The sequence below is a fragment of the Drosophila innubila genome (genome assembly GCF_004354385.1).
Source record: "Drosophila innubila isolate TH190305 chromosome 2L unlocalized genomic scaffold, UK_Dinn_1.0 5_B_2L, whole genome shotgun sequence".
Lineage (NCBI taxonomy): Eukaryota > Metazoa > Arthropoda > Insecta > Diptera > Drosophilidae > Drosophila > Drosophila innubila.
The window spans coordinates 837618-856664 of record NW_022995373.1 but is presented as its reverse complement, the minus strand read 5'-3'; the positions used below and the strand labels follow the sequence as shown (position 1 = coordinate 856664).

Here is a 19047-nt window from a genome sequence, read left to right as displayed (position 1 = left end):
ACTTGTCGTGCACACCTTCTTGGGCTTGGTTTCTTACTAAATCTCCGGAGTAACCATCAGCTTAAGTGATTTATTTTCATATTTATTCATTGTTCCTTTGTAGTATTCAGATTTTTTTTTGAGCTACGGTTTCGAATCAATTCCATAAATATATGATAAATTTCACACCTTCGGGAATATTAATTTTTTTTTTTAATTACCCAAAAAGTGCAAAAGTAACATAACAAAGGAATCGATTCGAAGATTTTATCTAGAACAGATTGAATTCCTTTTTTATTTATTTATTCGTTATTTCATTTGTATCTTGCAATAATTTTGTAATTCCAATTGATTAATTTTTCAGTTCGATTGATGAGTTATTTTATTGGTTTTGTATATGCATTAAGCTTTGGGATAGGTATTTCTTTACTGTGTTGTTTAGTTTAAATAAAAATAATACTAAGGATTTAGAGAGTATTACGTACAATAGTTTGGATATGTAGATCGTCAATATTGGTTCTGTTTAGAAATGCTGATGGAACTTTAATGTTAAATGTCTAGTCCAATTCCTTTAAAGAATGATTGAGATCAATGAATTGACAAAATGCTACGAAAATTGGAAATTCTACATGTATTAACTGACTTGAAATGATCGAGAAGATTTATCAGAGAATTCAGTAGCTCTAAGAATCTTTCTTCAGAGCCAGAATAAAAACGTTGGGTTTCGTCAAAGATTTTGATCTCTATAATTTCTAGTATTTAATTCCCTTACAAAGCTCAATATCAACCTAAACGAAATTGAGCGTATACAATGAAGTGTTCTAAATATATTTATATACCAGTTATACTGTCATTTCTTAAAAATGTACAAAAAGAATGTTGAAAATGCTTGTCTTTTTCGAGAAAAAATTGCTCATAAATTGTAAAGTATACAAATATATTAAGAAAGTATACCCGTATCATTCTCGTTTCTAAATTGGAAGAAACTTAATTACTGACTTTGCAATTTTTTATGTTAGCTTCAAAGGGTTTTTTTTTTTATAAAGATTTATAGTTTTCTTGAAATTAAAAACTTGGAATCATATTAAGCTGGTTTTTAAAGTCTTCTTTAATAATATATTAAAGACTTGTTTAAATTAATTTTTATTTTATGTTTAAATTATTGTGTTTTATAGGTTTTTTTGGATTTTCCATTGGTATTATTTAGTCAATGGTTTTTATTTAAATGTTTTTCTCTTTTTTTGTTGTTTTTTTTTGTTGTTGAACGTTTTTAAATTTACTTAAAAAGTTTTGTTATTAATTTAATAATTAACAAATTGATTTTATAATAAAACCAATAACAATAACCACCTCGCCCATATGGCTACGAGACAATAATATGTGGTGCTGATAGTAGTACAGCTATTGTGGCTAATATTGTGAACATTGTGAATATGATAAGGCACAGTCTGTCAACGACCATAGCTGCAAATTTCCAATCATTGGCAATGTCATTGTCCTCGTCATCTTTACGTAGCTATATCATTCAAATTAAGTTATATTTTTATTAATTTTTAATTATTGTTATTATTTATATATTTTTTTTTTTTAATTTTTAGATTTTTGGAGAGAAAGAAGCAAAAATATTTTGGGATTTGGTTTTTACTAATATATTGATATTTTCTAATCAACAAAGAAAGTTGTACATAATATTCATATGAGTATTAACTAATTCTGGTCGCAGTTTAATTTAAATAAAAAATTTTTAAAGTGCAACTTACAAAACAGCATGCTTGAAAATGAAATTGTTACAAATATTCTTAGTTTTTAAAAACATAGTAAAATTTACATGTAAATCAAAGAATCTTTTTTTGTATTTTATTTTTTTATCAGTGTACAACTGCAAATATTTTATTATTTTTCATTAACATTAATTTAAATATATTAGGTTTCTCATGGTCGAAGAATCTCAAAATTGGTGGATGATGGTGAGGGATGGATTTATAAAATATGTGTATCTATTATGATTCAAATTGTCTTGCAAATCATATATTAACTTAGACAGAAAAGGGCATCAGTTCTTCTGAACTCTATATAATCGGTTCTAAGGCGAAGATACCAGAGATAGACACGAGTCGATTTCTTGGTGTGACACTGTAGGTGCCAAGGATTTCGGGTTGAATTAATGTTAGGTTTGTACGTGTTTTGTTGTTCACTTTTGGCCCAAAAAATCACGCATGACGAAGCACAAATAATGTTTGTCAACACATGGTAAAACAATGTCTTTATGTATATCGTAGTACAATTGAAATACAAGACCTAAAATAATGAATTTTTGATTACTTTAAAATTAGAAATAAATTTGTTGCTCAGACAATGTCAATTAATGCAAACAACAGTTTTAATGAAGCCCATGGAAGCCCCATCTCCAGTATATACCACTATGTACAAAGTAATGTAAATATAATATATATAAAAACAATATCTGCTTTATCTATTCATTTCCTAAAAGTTTGCTGCCATTCACAATTGAACACACTTAAACTTGAAAATAGTTATAATTTATTCAAACTTTACAAGCATAGTTATAGTATGTTCTAATATACAATATATTATAGCTTTGAATGGCAACGAAAGCACTTACCTGATCAGTAATAAAGCGAATTTCCTTTAAGATTAAACCTAATTCATATTCAGTTGATGATTTGATGCATGTGTGATGTGTAACCGCATCGGGCATTCGTGTGCTGCCAATTGGCCCAATACTGCCATCGTCGCCTTGTCTGCAAATGGAAGCGAGGAAGGGGGAAGGTGTGAGTGGAATAGGTATTTTGGTACAAGTATATCACTGAAGTAAGATTAGCCTGTGTGTTGTTATTGTTACCCATAAACAGTGCGATAAAATGCTGGATTGTGTGGCAGTGTTCCGCCGGGCGTCATGGGACGACAGTTGTGCCTAAAATCATCATCAATGTCGAGCACATTGGCCAGCAGCGACTTCGAGGAGCTTCAATTGGGGTAGGATAGCAGGCAAGAAAAGGATTACTTAGCATATCAACAGATCATTCATTGCATAATATACCGCTCTTTCAGCTCAACATCGGATAGTATCTGATGCTTGCGCTCGGATGAGGTATCCGAACAGGGCGTTGTCGGGAATTCCAATATCAGCGGTCGTCCCGGTCGACTCATGCGCAATATCCATGGTAGCCAGCATAAAAATACGATGCGAATCTAATGTTGTGGCATGTGGCAGATGGAAATTGAAACGTTTAGTAGACGAACTGTAGGCTGACTAGACTCCAAAGGCGTGTATTAAAAGCTTTTTTTTAAGTTTCTTGTGTGCTTTGTATATGGGAGCCCGTCTGTTTGTCAGTCTTTCTCTCTCTCTCTCTCTCTTTCTCTCTCTCTCTCTCTCTCTCACTCTGTGTGTGTGTGAGTGTGTGTCTGGCCAAATGTGTGGCGTACTTAACTGCACTGGCAACGATTTATTGCGCTTTTACATGAACAGATACATTGAGCCACACACACACAGGCACACCCCACAAATACGATTTATATATGATTTTGATTATAACTGAAGCAACAATATGCCCCTATCGAGAGATAAGGCACACATATTAGGGTTGTTATTATTGTTGTCGTCGTTTAGTGGTTGGTGTTGCCTGTCAGATGTGTCGATTAGTGTTGGGTAGTGTCGTTTTTGTATTTGGTATGATATTCACTGTATGATATTCAATACTATTAAATTTAGCTATAATAATATTTTGGTGCGCTTCTCGGTGTTGATCCGCTTTGCGCCATGGCGGGTTGCTGTTTATTTAAAGCTAATGGGCATGCAAAATTTATTATTTACAACATAGTACGACAACAATATACGAGTACAACAATTACACAGCATAACAATTTCGTATTATCATTGAGACACACAAAGTACTACGCACACACACTTAAAGTACTTCTTCTTTTACCCCCTACCGATTATTTTCGGGCTATAAATAAATATATATATATATAAATGGGCATTTCCAGGATCAAGAATACGACATTGTACACTCCGAAAAAAAGTCAAGAAGGTACTTAAGCAGGCCATTTTCCAGTACAAACGATCTCAAAAGCTTTCTAAGTTCAGAATTTCAGAAGTATGGAAATCTTAAAATAAGATTTTTCGGGGATACTTTAAGTACGTTTTGGATTTAATTCAAGACTGAACCAGTTGAGAATTATTAGGTTCGACAATGAAAAAAAAATATCCCAAAACTCACTTATTTTTAGTACGAAACGTTCTTGTTTTTAACTTCCTTTAAATCCAGGAAAAATCTATTTTAGGTACAAAAAAATCGTAAACTAGTTTAGTACAAATAACTCAGGTATCTTTAAGTATCTTTACGAGACTCACGGTTTATATATTAGCCATGGTCTTATATATCCTGACTAAGTTTGGTTAAAATCGGAGTACTATTTCGGATTGCTGCCATAGAAATGTGAAGCCAGAATTCTAAATTTAAGATCGATTTATACTAAATTCAAGATTTTTAGTACACAGCAATCTTAAAATTTAAAGAACGAAACGGTATATATTCAAGTACGGTCGTACCTAATTTTAGGATGCCATATTTTTCTGAGTGTACGTCTTTAAATAAAAAAAAATATGTAAAAAATTTACATTTTCAATAATGTTTTCTTACGTTTTTAATGCATTTTAGCAACACTATTATTATTATAAAAGACAAGCTTTGAAAACTAGTAGTTTTCTAATTAGTTATAGAAAAGATTGCATCGAGATCGCGACGGAAAACGGATATCACTTTTGACTTCATCTTGAAAAATGCGAAAGTCTGCGAAATGTGGCGAGTAATTTGGATGAAAATATTTTCCATCCATAATAAAATAATGTAGTTTTCCATCGTAATCGTGACAAGATTTTCACCTAGTTTTTGACAAGAATTTTTCTCAAATTTTATTTACAAAAACAATGAAAATATTTTCAAAACTTAAAAATATATCTAAATGTAATTGTTTTCTTTGCATTTTGATTAACTTTTTGATAATGGAAGAGAGATTTTGTCAAATAAGACTAGGCATCAGCCCAAATCTGAATTGAACCAAACCGACTTTTTTTGATTGATATACGACAAAAAACATTTTTTTTTTCTATGGCAGACTTTTTTTTAGAATTTTTCAAAACTTGTCTTTATTTTTCTCGCTGTTTTTCGACGTGCGCCCACTATAATCATCATTACTTGAGAATGCCAAAACCGATAGTCAAAAACTTTGATTTTCCTGATAGGTAATGAATATATCTGTAATTTATCCACAGTCAAGGATTTAAACCAGTAGTTAAAAAGCTATATTTTGAATTTAGAATATTATTATTTTTTAAAGCTCTTTTTTTAGCTTTTTTTACTTTAAATTTTGAGAATAACTCGAGACGGCTAAATTATTAGCATACAAACAAACAAAAAAATTTTAAGAAAAAGTTGATTTTCGACAGATCGTTCCTATGGCAGCTATATGTAGTCCAATTCCAAACAAATTTGGTTGGGATGTAATAGGCAATTGAAGATACCCATTATATGATTTTATTGAGATATCTAAAAAAAAAAAATGTTTTTTATACTACAACTTGATTTTCTACAGATCAGTCCTATGACAGATACATGATACAGTGGATTTGAACCGATTTTGGATAAGATGTAAAGACAACATAGAATACATATTTTGTAAGAAATATCTAAGAAAATAAGAGAGTTTTTCATACCAAAAATGGATTTTTGAGCGATCGTACCTATGACAGCTATATGATATAGTGGTCCGATTTGGACAAACTTTGGTCATAATGTGTAAGATAACAACAAGTTCATGTTCTGTGAGATTGGTTAAGATATCTCAAAAAACACAATCATTTCTTATACTAAAGTAAATTCCGCTCCACAAGGAAGTCATAAAAATCAATAAAAACATGCATAGATATAAAATGTTATTATATCACCGTTTCAACATAGATTTTAAAAAATGTGATTTGTAATAACGCTCAATAAATGCAGCTATACAACAGGGGGTTAAAGCCGCAGTTTAGAAACACTTTCGAGTTTTCCTCGAATTTTAAAGTAAGAAAAAATAAAAAAAATTTAAAAAAAATTTAATAAAAAAAACTCTGCCGTAGAAAAAAACAAAAAATGGTTTTCGTCGTTTGGGGTCCCATATCTATACAAAAAAAGTGGGTTTGGTTCAATTCAGAAGAAAAAAATCAAAATTTGTTGCCTAGTGTAATCGATAAAATGCATGCACTTCTTTTTGGAAGTCAATTTTTCAGAAAACAGTCAAAAATATAGAAAAGCTCAGTTTATTTAAATTTGCAATCGGTATGTGCGGTATAGTGTGTTAATTGATGTGGAAATTCTTAAGACAAGTAACTTTAGTTCGTTTCCGGAAGAACATTTTACAAGATGTGAGTTTTTGATCAATTTTAAGATTTTGGTCGTGGTAGACCTTTTTCTAGAAATGCCCATACATGTATATTTATTTTATTTATTTTTATTTTGATTGCAATCAAGAACACTCACACTTCTACTCGAGCTTAAACTCATGTTTATTCACTCTGTTGAATATAGCTTACAATTATTACTATCTAGGGATTAAAACCGTAATCAAAACCATAACCTTTAACCGGTATTAACCGATTAAAATTGGTAACCGTAACTGAATTCCTAACTGAAATTATACCGGTACTTCGAAACCGAAATATACAAGAAACCGGTAACATTTACGAAACAATGAAATTCATTTCATCAAAATGTAAATATTGAAAGACGATCGGCTCGAAGGTACAAACCATAAAGAAGGAAATGCTGTCGGCTTGAGCGATGTAGCGAAAAGGTTTGATTACAACCACTACCTAAATTAGTAGAGAAATGAGGAAAGGTAAAATACAAGTAAAAAATGACAATATTCTTATTGAATTAAAATGCACTTCTTCAGAGTCTAAGTTGTTTCGAGAGCGATTAAATTATTTCCGGGTGTTGAAATCAAGCGAACAAAGCCAGATTATAAATATAACTATCTTTTTCATGAGATAAGTTTTCAGCCACTATGTAAATCTGTTTAACATCTCAACTGCAAGTTAAGTATCATAAAATTCAATTTTAAATAATTTTATTATTCTTCTATTTTCTATCTAACTGCTGCTATTTCTTTTATTTAGAATTCCATAACGCTGTTTATTTTTGATTAAACTTAAAAAAGCAGTGGACTGAATAAGGGATTGAAAGATAAACCAAAAAATGAAAAAATGCATTTCATTCTGGGCAAAATGTTGCCTCAACTTCAGTTGGTTAAAACTCGGGCCACGTTGACATCTGGTGCAGTGACTCCAACCGCCCTTTTTCCTCCCTCTGGATGTACTACTTTGTCGGTTGGCGGTTTCGCTAACAAGCGTTGGTAACATGGAATTGCGCTCGAGGACGTGGCATGCAAACCAAATGCAAATTTTCGACTTCGATCGAATGAAGCTCGATGGAGCACTCTGGCATTGGCATACGAGTATCCATATCACATCGACTAGTCACCAAAGAGCCCAGCTGTGTTCCATTCGCCATTCGCCATTTCCATATATTCTTTATTTGGTTTGTTTCTTTTTTGCGTTCTTTTTTTCGCCTCCCGCTTTGTGCAAATGTTGTGCAAATTGATTTGTTGTTATCACAGAAGCGCAGAGTGGCGAGTGCCAAGTATAAGACGAAGGGAGGCGAATTCGTAGGGTAAATTGAAGGGAGTATGCAGCAACTGTTGTAGATGTCAGCCCTAAGCTGCACATTTCTAATGCACCTGCGTTGCCAATTGGCTCAATTTTCATGCCTGTGTCACGACAACTTGCAACTGGGCCAACTGTCGCCTAGCTGCCACATTTTGAGTGTGTAAAATTGTACGAGTACGAGAATATGTGTATTTGTGTGCTTTATTTGGGTCTTTTCTTCAATTGCTTCAAATGCAATTGCATGTCGAGGCAGTTCAAGTGCCTGTCCATATTCTTGGACGAAAACCATGCCAAACTTTCATGTGACTGACTTCTTAAAAGCCAATCGACTTCCACTGAGCTGCATTGAGTTAAGCGCCGTTTCTTACCCAACTTACGAATAAATTTCTGTTAACTTTCTTTATGCTCTTCATGCAATTGCAATAATTTGCTTTCCACTTGGCATCTTGGGAAATTGCAATTCACTTGGAAGTGATAGGTATAGTTCTAGCACATGCATTCATTATGTTTAATCTTTTAATTTTGATAGGGATAAGATAAAAAAGTTATTACAATTTTAAATTATTAGGAAGACACAGATATGTTGAAGATACACCATTATAAGTTTCTAAAGTAAATATTCAGTAGTAATAATATTTGCTCATACAAAATTCATACATATTATTATAGCACAAAGATATTTATACAAATAAATGCGGGTGTTTATTTATAGTTCACCATTCACCATATATAATTCATTTATAATTTGACAGCATGTTGACTATTCAATAAACTGGGCTGCACTTTCGATTTATAGAAATATGAATTGCTAATAGAAAAGCATTGTGCAAATGGTGAGAGCAAGATGCTCAGAGTGATAGGTTAGTAAATTAGTTAGCTAGTTGGTTTGTGGGTAGGTATTTCAGTAAATTTTAAGGCTGTGATGGATCATTGTACAGAGTGACACAGCTTATATAAAAAGAAATTATGGGCCCAACATCAACATTACGATATTTTTCATTACATAAATTATTTTATAGTAGAAATGTTCAGTACACGTCGTATCAGACATGTTGGCTAATTTATAACTTAGTTACAACATTTGTTTTGAACTCTGTACATCCGTCCGTCACATTTTTGCTCGGCATTGCATTAAATTGTTATTTTTTTTCCTTTTTTTTTTTGCATTTGATTTAATATTGATTTTTTCTTGGGTCACACATACATGGACTAAAACGACTGACATTGTTTGCTAATTACTATAAACAAAGAAACTTGCTTGCATAGGCGCCTCTAAGTAGGCTTTAAATTAACACAATGACAAACGAAAAACACAAGTAACGAAATTGTAAATGAAAATGTTGTTACAGCAACACAACAACAACGACAACAATCGGGACAGAAGAGCAATAATAATAGCACAATGGAAATAAAAAATTATAGTACATATTTGTAGTGCAGAAGCTAGCGAAAATTGCATTTTGTTAAATTATTTTTTGTTTTTGGAAGTTTTAACGAGGTTCTGCGGACAATAATAATAATCTTTTTACACCGACTAATTGCATGAATATATTTTTTTAAATTATAGTCTGCAAAATTTACAACTGTTAATATGCTTTACATTTTCTACAGCAACAAGGTGGTCTTACTTTGGAAGCTTTATAAAGTTTATATTTTCGGACCCTTCTTTTGTACGAGTATATTACTATATATTTAGTGGTCCGCACATCCCGAAACACTCCAAAATTCGCGGCAAATGCCGCGATCTTAAAGGCTTATTGCAACTAAATTTGCTGTGTTTAGGGAAACTACTCGTACATATATACTTATAATTTCTGATCAAGATGTGACTTTAATTTGCACTAACATAAATAAATACATACACTTAATTCTTGGAACAATAATATAGAATGAGTAATGTAACACAAGGTACAACGGTAAGTAAATAACGAGAATAACAAAAAACGAGTAAACACAAAAACATTTCTCTAACTAACACATAAATTATTTTGCGCATTTCTCAAAAATATATATGCAGTTGTCTCAGTTTGTTTGTGGCTAGAGAGATAAATCATATGAAAATATGCTTATGCTATGCGACTGTGGACAGCGGAGCAGTAGGCGAGCAAGTCCGGTACCAGGACTCTGTCCAGGAATGGAGATTGCTCCCGTTGCTATTGCTGGAGGTTATGATAAGTGATGGTCGCTTTTTGCAGTTGTTTGTTGTTTGTTTGTAAATTTGGATACGAGTTGTAAGTTGTTTCTTGATTTGGTTGGTTGTTTGGTTGATTTATTTTTAGTTGATTTTTTTAAGTGGATTGTTTGAATAACCCATTTGAAACTTACCCATTCGGACATTTCGTGCGTATCAGCATTTCGATGATGATAATTTAATATTAAAATCGTTGACACAACGGATGAAGCTACCATAAACATTATGCAATTGAAATATGTACCTGTTGGTTGGTTGGGCGTGTTGTCATTATATAAAATAGTAAATAGTTTCGATGGGAGTTTTTGACAGTGTTTATCAGTATGATTGTTGTGGTTATAGTGATTTTTGTAGGACAAATTGTTAATTAGTTTGTTTTTGGATTGGTTTCGATCGATTTTTTTTTTATTATTGTATTAGTTTTTTGGTTAGATTAGTTTGTCGAGCATAGTTCAGGGTAGCATATTTCGTTCACAATTCATTCAGTGTTTGACATTTTTTTTTTTTTTATTAGGAGTAGGTTGGTAAAAGATGTAAAATTTTTGAAGGAAAGAAAAAAGGCAGAGATATATACAATATTTTAGTTAATATTCATATTAATTGAAAGTCTTTTTTTATATTTTATCATTTATCTGCTTTTCTTTCAAAGTTAAATAACAACATTAATTTTTATGTATTTGACTTGAAAAAAATCGCTTAAAAACACACACATAGTTAACTGTAGCTTTAAAATGCATAGTCTGTTTAGTGGTTATATGATAAAGAATTAGACACTCAAAAGATGTATGACAGAAACTGAATTAGATAGATTAAGATTAATAATAGAGTTAAGTACTTGATTTCAAAGAATTTTTCACATTTATTTAAAAAAACTGTAACAATTAAAATTGTCAAATTTTAATTAATTAAAATATCATATTGAAAAAGGTTGTTTATATAAATAGTTCTGGAACAATTTTTTTGCAACTTTAAAATAATGCTTGCAGGATAGTACTTAATTTTTCGAATCTTACGATTATTGTGGAATGCATAAATACAAATTTATAAAAAGTCGATGGTTATACATAACTATTTATTTTTTATGAAAAAACCTATATCCTTCTAGTAAAATACATACAGGGGTGCTACAGAAAGCGAAACCAACTGAAAACCTTCTAAATCTGCATACATTTTTGAGAGATTTTCGGTTGGTTTTGATTTGTGTGCCACCCCTAATCAATTTTTTGTTTACTTAATATTGATCTTTATAGCCCAAAGTATAATATTATAGCGTGCAAGTAACTCGTTTTCAAATGTGTGTGCATTTATTAAACCAACACGTGTATATCATATCTGGGATTTTTAAAAGTTTACTTCGTTTTTTTTTTAGTTTCTGAAATAGGTTTCAGTTTTATTGCATAATCCATATGCCTTTTAAATTGTTATTAAATTTTTTCTTTCTCTACGGATTTTGAGATTTTATTTTAGCATCAGCATGCAGTTTCTTTTGTGGCTTTAAACACATACAATATGGTTTGGGTTTAAAGCCAAAGAAACTGCAATCGATAGATCAAAATATTTGCTGATGCATGTTCATTTATTAATTGTGTGTCAAAGTTTTAATATTATAAAATCATCAGATTTCATTTGGTTATTAAAATCATTTTAGAAATGCATGAATATGAATATGAATGGAACTGTAATTGCAACTTTTGATTCATGATATTATTTTTAATATGGTTTTTTAAGCTGAAATAAATGAACACACTAACTCAAAAACAAAGTCCAACCTGGACACAGTGAATACAAATACAAATATATACACGAAAATACAACTAGGATTACGAGCATTACCAGCAGAAAATGTGGTAAACAAAATCATCTTACCTAGGAGAGGTACCGCATCTGATGTAGCCGGCATTGTCTCAGCAACCATATTGAGGAACACGGTCAGCGAGAGCAGGATTGTGACGCCTAGATATCGAAAATGATATGGTCAGTTGTGCATTTATTGTACATAACATAACGCTATAAAGAATCGATTTGTGGTTAAAAATTGATTTTACGAGTATATTTTATTTTGTGAAATTTTTTACTATCTGCATTCTTTATATTCTTAAGGCCGTTTTCACATCAAAGTTGGCCGCAGAACGGTTTATACTTTTCAAAAATTGCCAGCATTTTTTTTTTATCGGCAGCACTTCGTAAGGGGAGTTTGCATACTTTATGAGTTCTTAAGAATTCCAAAGCTAATTTTAACAAAAAAAGTTTTTTTTTACTAAAGCTTGACTTTTGACTGAGCGTCTGTATGGCAGCTAAATGATACAGTGGACCTATTTGAACCAAATTTGGTTAGGGTGTGTAACATCAAAAATATGTCAAAAAACCAAGAAGTTTTTCATAAAAAAGCTTAATTTTTGAGCTATCGTTACTATGGCAGCTGTATGATATAGTAGACCGATGCGAACCAAAATTGGTTAAGACTTATAAGACAACTAGGAGGTCTCCGCCCCCTGCTCGATTTTCTCGCCAGCCCCCGGCTCGCTTCGCTTGCGGAATTGAAGCATGAAAAATACTGTACAATATCAATAATTCGGACACTTGTTAATTCGGACAACCCGATAAGTCGGACTCTCAAAAAATTTCTATTAAATATTCTGTGGCCCGTGCACCACACAAAATTTGTTTTTCTGAAATCCGATCACATTGGCGTGTTTATATGTACACAAAAAATAATAAATAAAATTAAAATGCATTTTAGCTGCAGTAAACGTAAATTATGTATCTTAATCCCGATGGATCACTAATCAGTACCAGCTGAGTAACATGCAACGTTCATGTACAAATCAGCCTACTTCATTATTTCACAGTTCGAACGAAACATTTATGATCATACATTTTGAAAAAAAATTTAACTTTGTTGTTGTTGGAAATTTCCTGCCGATTGCAAGGAGTAGAAACAAGTTTATATAATATAATATTTTTTGTAAAAAACTGGGGGGCTCCGCCCATTGCTCCCTTCGCTCGCGGTGCTACAGTCGAACATATTCGACTGTCGGAGACCCCGTACTTCCTAAGGCAAAAACTAAGAATGGAAAAAATTAAAAAAATTTAAGTTAACTCAAATGCATATTCTATCTAATAAAACATAAAAGATTTTTATACTAAGACTTGATTTTCGCTTGATGGGTCATATGGCAGCCATATGATATGGTGGTCTGATTTGCATCAACTTTGGTTATGAATTTAAAGAATAACCCAGATGCATATGCTGCTAGTTTGGTTAAGATACATATTTTAAAGATGTGAGTTTTTCGAAGCGAAATTTGCATTTTCGAAATTTGTCAAGAACACATATACATATAAAACACATATATGTGTGCTACAAATGTTAATGTACATGACAAAAAAAAGTTATCAACAAAACAAAAAAAAAATTTGTTTAAATCCATAAAATTAAAAAAATAGTTGACGGAGCCGGGAATTTTAATTCAATTTTAAAAGAAAGTTTAAAACTTCGGTGGCTCAACCAATTGAGCCACACAGGGTGATGCATACAACTTGCCAAATTGCCATATTGTTTGTTATTAAAATTTGTTATTAAAATTTCAAAAATGTTTATTAACATTAAATGTTAATTTTATATGTCTTCATAACATTAATAAATTCACATTGAATGTCAATGCAAAATTATTAAATTAAAAAACATACGTCCACACCAGGGTTTGAACTTACGACCGGCTGACCAACCATCTCCTGTCTGATCGGAATAACATTTTCAGAAAATATGCTCTTATAATTTTGACTTTACCAATTTTTTTGCGATAAAGGGGGCGTGGCCGAATTTTGAAACAAACTTAATTTGCTTGCAATATAGAGGAACCTACATACCAAGTTTAGCTTTAATGCTGTTCCTCCATCGATTTTAATAAATTATATCTTCAACGACGCCCAATTAAACGAGTTGTATAAAAAAAGGGTTAAGCCTTATGTAATTATTTTTTCTCCTAGTTTTTTAGAATTTTAAAATCAAACAATCGTAAAAGAAAAATTAACATAATTTTCTTAATTTAAAAAATGATTTAAGTCTATAATAAAATATATGTTTAAATGAGTTACACATATATTCATTAGCTTTCTGAAAACGTTAAATCGAGTAATAATAATAAATGTGAGCACCTTTACAAACCGCAAAAAAAAATCAATTTTCTAAAATAAAAATAAATATAAACATGTGTTCTGTCAAATGCCAAATGTATTAAATATGTAAAAGAGGGTTTCGTTTGTGTAATAGCCAAAAAGTTCAAATATGTTGCCTAGGGCTTTCCATTATAAATTTATGTGAACCATCACATGCCGAACTTCAGAGAGCGAGAAAACTTAAACTGAGTAGTCGAATGCCAACATGGTGTTAGGTACATACAGGGCGGATGTTCTGCACTGCAATTGGTTGAAACTAACTATTAGATATGAAAGCCAAATTTCTCATATAGGCAAGATTAATTAGACGTGTAAGAGCTCTTCATCCTAAATTGTTAATTATATTTTTGCTCCCATTGTGTAGATCCTGATATTTATAGGATATTTTGGAGCAATAATGAGCATAACTTAGATACTTGAACCTGCTTGACTATCCAGTCATCGTAATATTCAAAGTTTAATAGTTTGTTTACCAGCCAAGGAGCTCAGCAGTGGCATCATCATCACCCATCATCGGTCTGGCAATAACGGCTAATGTTCGACGTCAGCCAGGCTCAAGGTTCCAGGCTAGAGGCTCGAGGTTTGAGGCTCGTCAGAATGCTCTTGAAACACTCGTCAATGCCATTGTGAAGAGCCTTATGAGCTTTATTCGAGGCTAGGGGCTGTCATTATTATAAAATATACTTAGCCAATACTTTTCGAAGCGTTTTTTAAGCTGCTGGCAAGTATTTGTATCACGTAAGTGAAAATTGATAGCCGCTATTCGAACATAAATATTTTTTCCAATAAAAAAATATCTTTTCAAAACAAGTTTCAAATCTTATCTCTTTACTCGAATGAGACGCATATAAATATAACTTTTAATTTTAATCAGAGACATCTTACCAAGCGATAGTTTTTCACCCGAGTCCGGTGGTAGTGTGAAGCCGAGTAGGGCCATTGATGCAATCAGTACACAGGGTATAATCAGATTAAAAAAATAGTAGAGAGTGCGTCGTCGTATGATAATGGCAAATGTGATGTCGATATATGGTTCCGGACAGCAGTTGTAGTATATTTCATTGCGTTTCCCAGGCACACCTGCGAGTTGGGTCATTGTATAAAATACCGTTGAAATTAGTAAGAAAAATTCATGATTGCTTTTGATTAATGATTAAAATCTGTTTATGTGTCAGCTTTTACTTGGGCCTTTGTCTGAGATTTTTGTCTATAGTATATGATTCGAGCATGGCATACAGGCAAAGTAAGTAAGTAGAGAGATAGTTTGAATGTATAAATTAAGGTGTTTTAAGGGTCTTGAAATGCGTTAAGAAAGTTGAGTAAAATGAAGCGTTGACTAATAAGAAGTGTTTGCAGTTTAATACTGTGTATTCATTCTAAATTTATAGATTTAATAGAGCATATGAGTAGGTAGAGAGTATGATATACTTGTAGCAATATACACGTAACTGTGGTTTTCGAGGCATGCATTTAAGAAACCACAAGTGTAGTTAAAAAGTTGGGAGAGTGTGTGTAGAAGGTAGAATGTATATGGTGATTGTGGTGTGTGGAGTGTAGATACGACTATGTCTAAAATTATGCAGATTCAGCAAAAGTTTTATTTGCATACCAGCAACTAATTTGAAGAAAGCGTTGACTGAGTATTTTTTCGACAAATCCATTTCAAAAGTTTTAGCACATACTTAACTTGAGCTAAAATATTAGCAAGTTGATTAAAGTAACATAAGCACTTAAATACAGTGGTACATTGTTGATTTCTTAGTAGGTTTTGAAGATTATGTTGTAGGAAGTGATCAACAAATTAAACTAGCATCCCCATTCGACTATGTACTTGAAAAAATTTGTTCTGCGAATCGCATTTATAAGCAATAACTTTGCGGCAAGTCTTCAAGTTTAAATTTTACCTACTTAAATTAGCCTAACATTGCATCCTGATAATAACCTATTTGGTTACATTACTTTTTAAGAGTTTCAAAATAAAAGCTAACAAATTATTTGCAAAACTGGCTGCTAAAGACAAATTTCGCAAATGTGCATGGAAAATGATGCACAACGATAAAAAAGGGAGCCAACAACTTAAACGCATCTCCTTAAAAAATTTTGAAACAAATAAAACAAAAACAAAACGAAATCAAGAGAAAGCAAATCTAATAAGTAGCAGAGAAATGCACAGAAGCAAAATAGGAACGATAAAATTAAAGGAGTAAAATAAAATTTGTTGCGCAAACTTTCTCAGCACTTTTGTGTGTTGTGAACTTTTCTGGCTACTGTTGGGTAGACAATTTTTTATGGTTCTATTTTTGCTTTCTCGATGTTTGTGTGTGTATGTGATTGTTTTTGTGTGGGTGTATGTGAATGTACGTACGTATCATAAGAGAATATCTTTGTATTTGTCTTTTAATTTCTTAATTGGGTTGATGCGTTCTCGAAGCAAACTAAAGACCACATCTCTTCTTTCAACGGCTTTACCATATGAGCATGAGCATTTAGCTGTCTTTGCATTTTTTAATTATTCTCTCCATTACTTTTTAAGAGTTTGAATACAAATTTTTAAAATAAACATGAGCTAAGAAAGTTCTTAAACGGTACTATAAGAAATCGATTGACCATTTTGTAAATTGTAAATGTAATAAAAAAACTTGCACTTAAAGACTCTCAAAATATAATATAAAATGAAATATAAAATAATCAATTATTTTTTTGTCGAAATTAATGAATAATAACACTAGGCAAGAGCCCAAATCTGAACTGAACTAAACCCACTTTTTTTTGGCATTCTCAAGTAATGATGACAAAAGTTGGCCCAATTCTAAAAAACGTCGAGAAAAAAAGCAAAATTTTAAAAAATTCTAAAAAAAAACTCTGTCATAGAAAAAAACTATTCGGCCGGTGCTACAGTCGAGCATACTCGACTGTCGGAGACCCCGTACTTACTATTCAAAAGCAGCCACTTCTAAAAATTAAATAACATTTACGATAAACTTAAATTCTTATGTATAAGCCTACATAAATGTAAATCTCTAACAGAGATAAAATTAAAACTACATGTTCAACATGCAAAATGTTGTTATAAATAAACTAAACAACTTTTAATTCATATAGTAACATTATTGAAGCTAAAAATTAAATCAAATAATATATTTGAATCAAAAAAAGTTAGCAGATAAATTTATTAAAAACATTAATTTACAAACTAAATTTATAAAACATTAAATTTACATAGAATTTTCACATAACATTTATATAAATGTCAATATAAAATAAATTAAATAAAATTATTAAATATAAATTCAATATAATATGTCAATATAACATTCAAAAATAATAATTTAAAAAAATTTTGAAATTAAATAATAATTTGAAAAAAAAAAATTAATAATAGCTAAAAAATCAGGTAAAAAAAAGTTGCCCCCGGCGGAAATCGAACCCGCAACAAAACTCCAAAAAATATTGAAAGACAGAGGCTTAACATATTGGGCCACACTTGCACATATCCGTTTAGCTTCCCAATTTGCCATATTACTTCCTTTATTACTCAATTACAAAATCATAAAAATTTATTTTAGCCTTTAATCATCTTAATAATACATTTATTTATTTTAAATGAAAAAGAAAAACGAATAAAAGTTAGATGTCTTTCGCCCACGGCAGTACTCGAACCCACGAAGAATTTCTGACTCCCCGCCTCTTAGCAAACTACGCCACAGAAGCACATGACTGAACGGACGCCAATTGTTCTCCATACCAAGTTTGGTCTCTCTAGCTTTTAAATTGTTTTTATAATTTGGATATGAAATTTTCTATGTCGATTTTTGGTCGGTAAAGAGGACGTAGCCGCATTCTAAAACAAACTTGATCTGCTTGCAGTGTAGAGGAACCTACATACCAAGTTTGGTGTCTCTAGCTCTAATAGTCTCTGAGATCTAGGTGTTCATACAGACGTCAGGACGTCAGGACAGACGGACATTGCTATATCGACTCGGCTATTGATGCTGATCAAGAATATATATACTTTATAGGGTCTGCCGCGCCTCCTTCTGCCTGTTACGCACATTTTTTTTAGAACAAACTTAATAGACCCCTGTACTTTCTTTAAGTACGGGGTCTAAAAATGTTGTTGTTTGTTTAGGGCTTTAAAAAAAAAGTGGTTTTGGTTCAGTTCAGAAGAAAAAAGTCAAAATTTGTTGCTTAGTGTAATTAATCTTTTAGGAAAATCAGAATGTTAATCATAAACTAATTAAAAGACAACTTTGCCTGTATTATTCAGAAACTATAACAAAGTTTAATCGAAATCCCAATTAAGCATTTAAAGGACACTGTTCTTGCTGTATTGTAATTTTTTCTCTAGCTTACTTATTGCTAAAAAAAAATGTCGTAGACATTTGTATTTTATCGTACATGTACAATATTATTCTAAGCGGCATTCATTATAATCTTAAAGTACAGTTCAGTTCTGAACTTGATCATGCCAGAAGAGCTTTAAAAAAATATTAGGCGGCAAGAGATTGGAAAATTTCTAAGGGATTGCATAAACTGACCAGACCTTACCTCTTGCTTAGGGGTATTATAATTGAAATACCAGCAGTCGGAGTAGCATATTCTAAACTGTATTTAGTCTAAAAGTATGCTACACCACTGACAAGTACTTGATCACAGTTTTCAATTTGATCTATGGTAAACGAAACGTTTACGCGGCTATTTCGGTCTTAAATAGTTAAAGCGCCCAAGTTGAATGATTTTTTCTATTTTTAAATGGTATTTTCATTGTTTTTATTTTTATTTTATTGTAGTGAGTGAATGGGAAAACACTGGATAAGCGTGTGGTGTTTGAGTGTACTTGAAGGAAAACAGTAGTAAAGTACAGAAGATAGATAAGAAGAGTAGTAGGGGTATAACAGGGTTCAATAGATGCCATATTTCATTTCGTATTTAAAGGCTCCGAAAAACGTAGGTTATTTTGATGATT

At 31.6% G+C, this 19047-nt stretch overlaps 1 protein-coding gene across 1 annotated transcript in view; it reads right to left on the bottom strand.

Moving 5' to 3' along the window:
• Window positions 1-1253: 1253 nt before the first annotated feature.
• Window positions 1254-19047, bottom strand: part of LOC117782602 (neuronal acetylcholine receptor subunit alpha-7) — a 61526-nt gene continuing 43732 nt past the window's right edge. Inside the window, 7 exon segments of the mRNA XM_034619621.1 lie at window positions 1254-1495; window positions 2603-2741; window positions 2843-2965; window positions 3041-3192; window positions 10037-10146; window positions 11769-11855; window positions 14967-15161. Of these exon segments, the coding sequence (XP_034475512.1) occupies window positions 1343-1495; window positions 2603-2741; window positions 2843-2965; window positions 3041-3192; window positions 10037-10146; window positions 11769-11855; window positions 14967-15161 (959 nt within the window). The 3' untranslated portion in view covers window positions 1254-1342.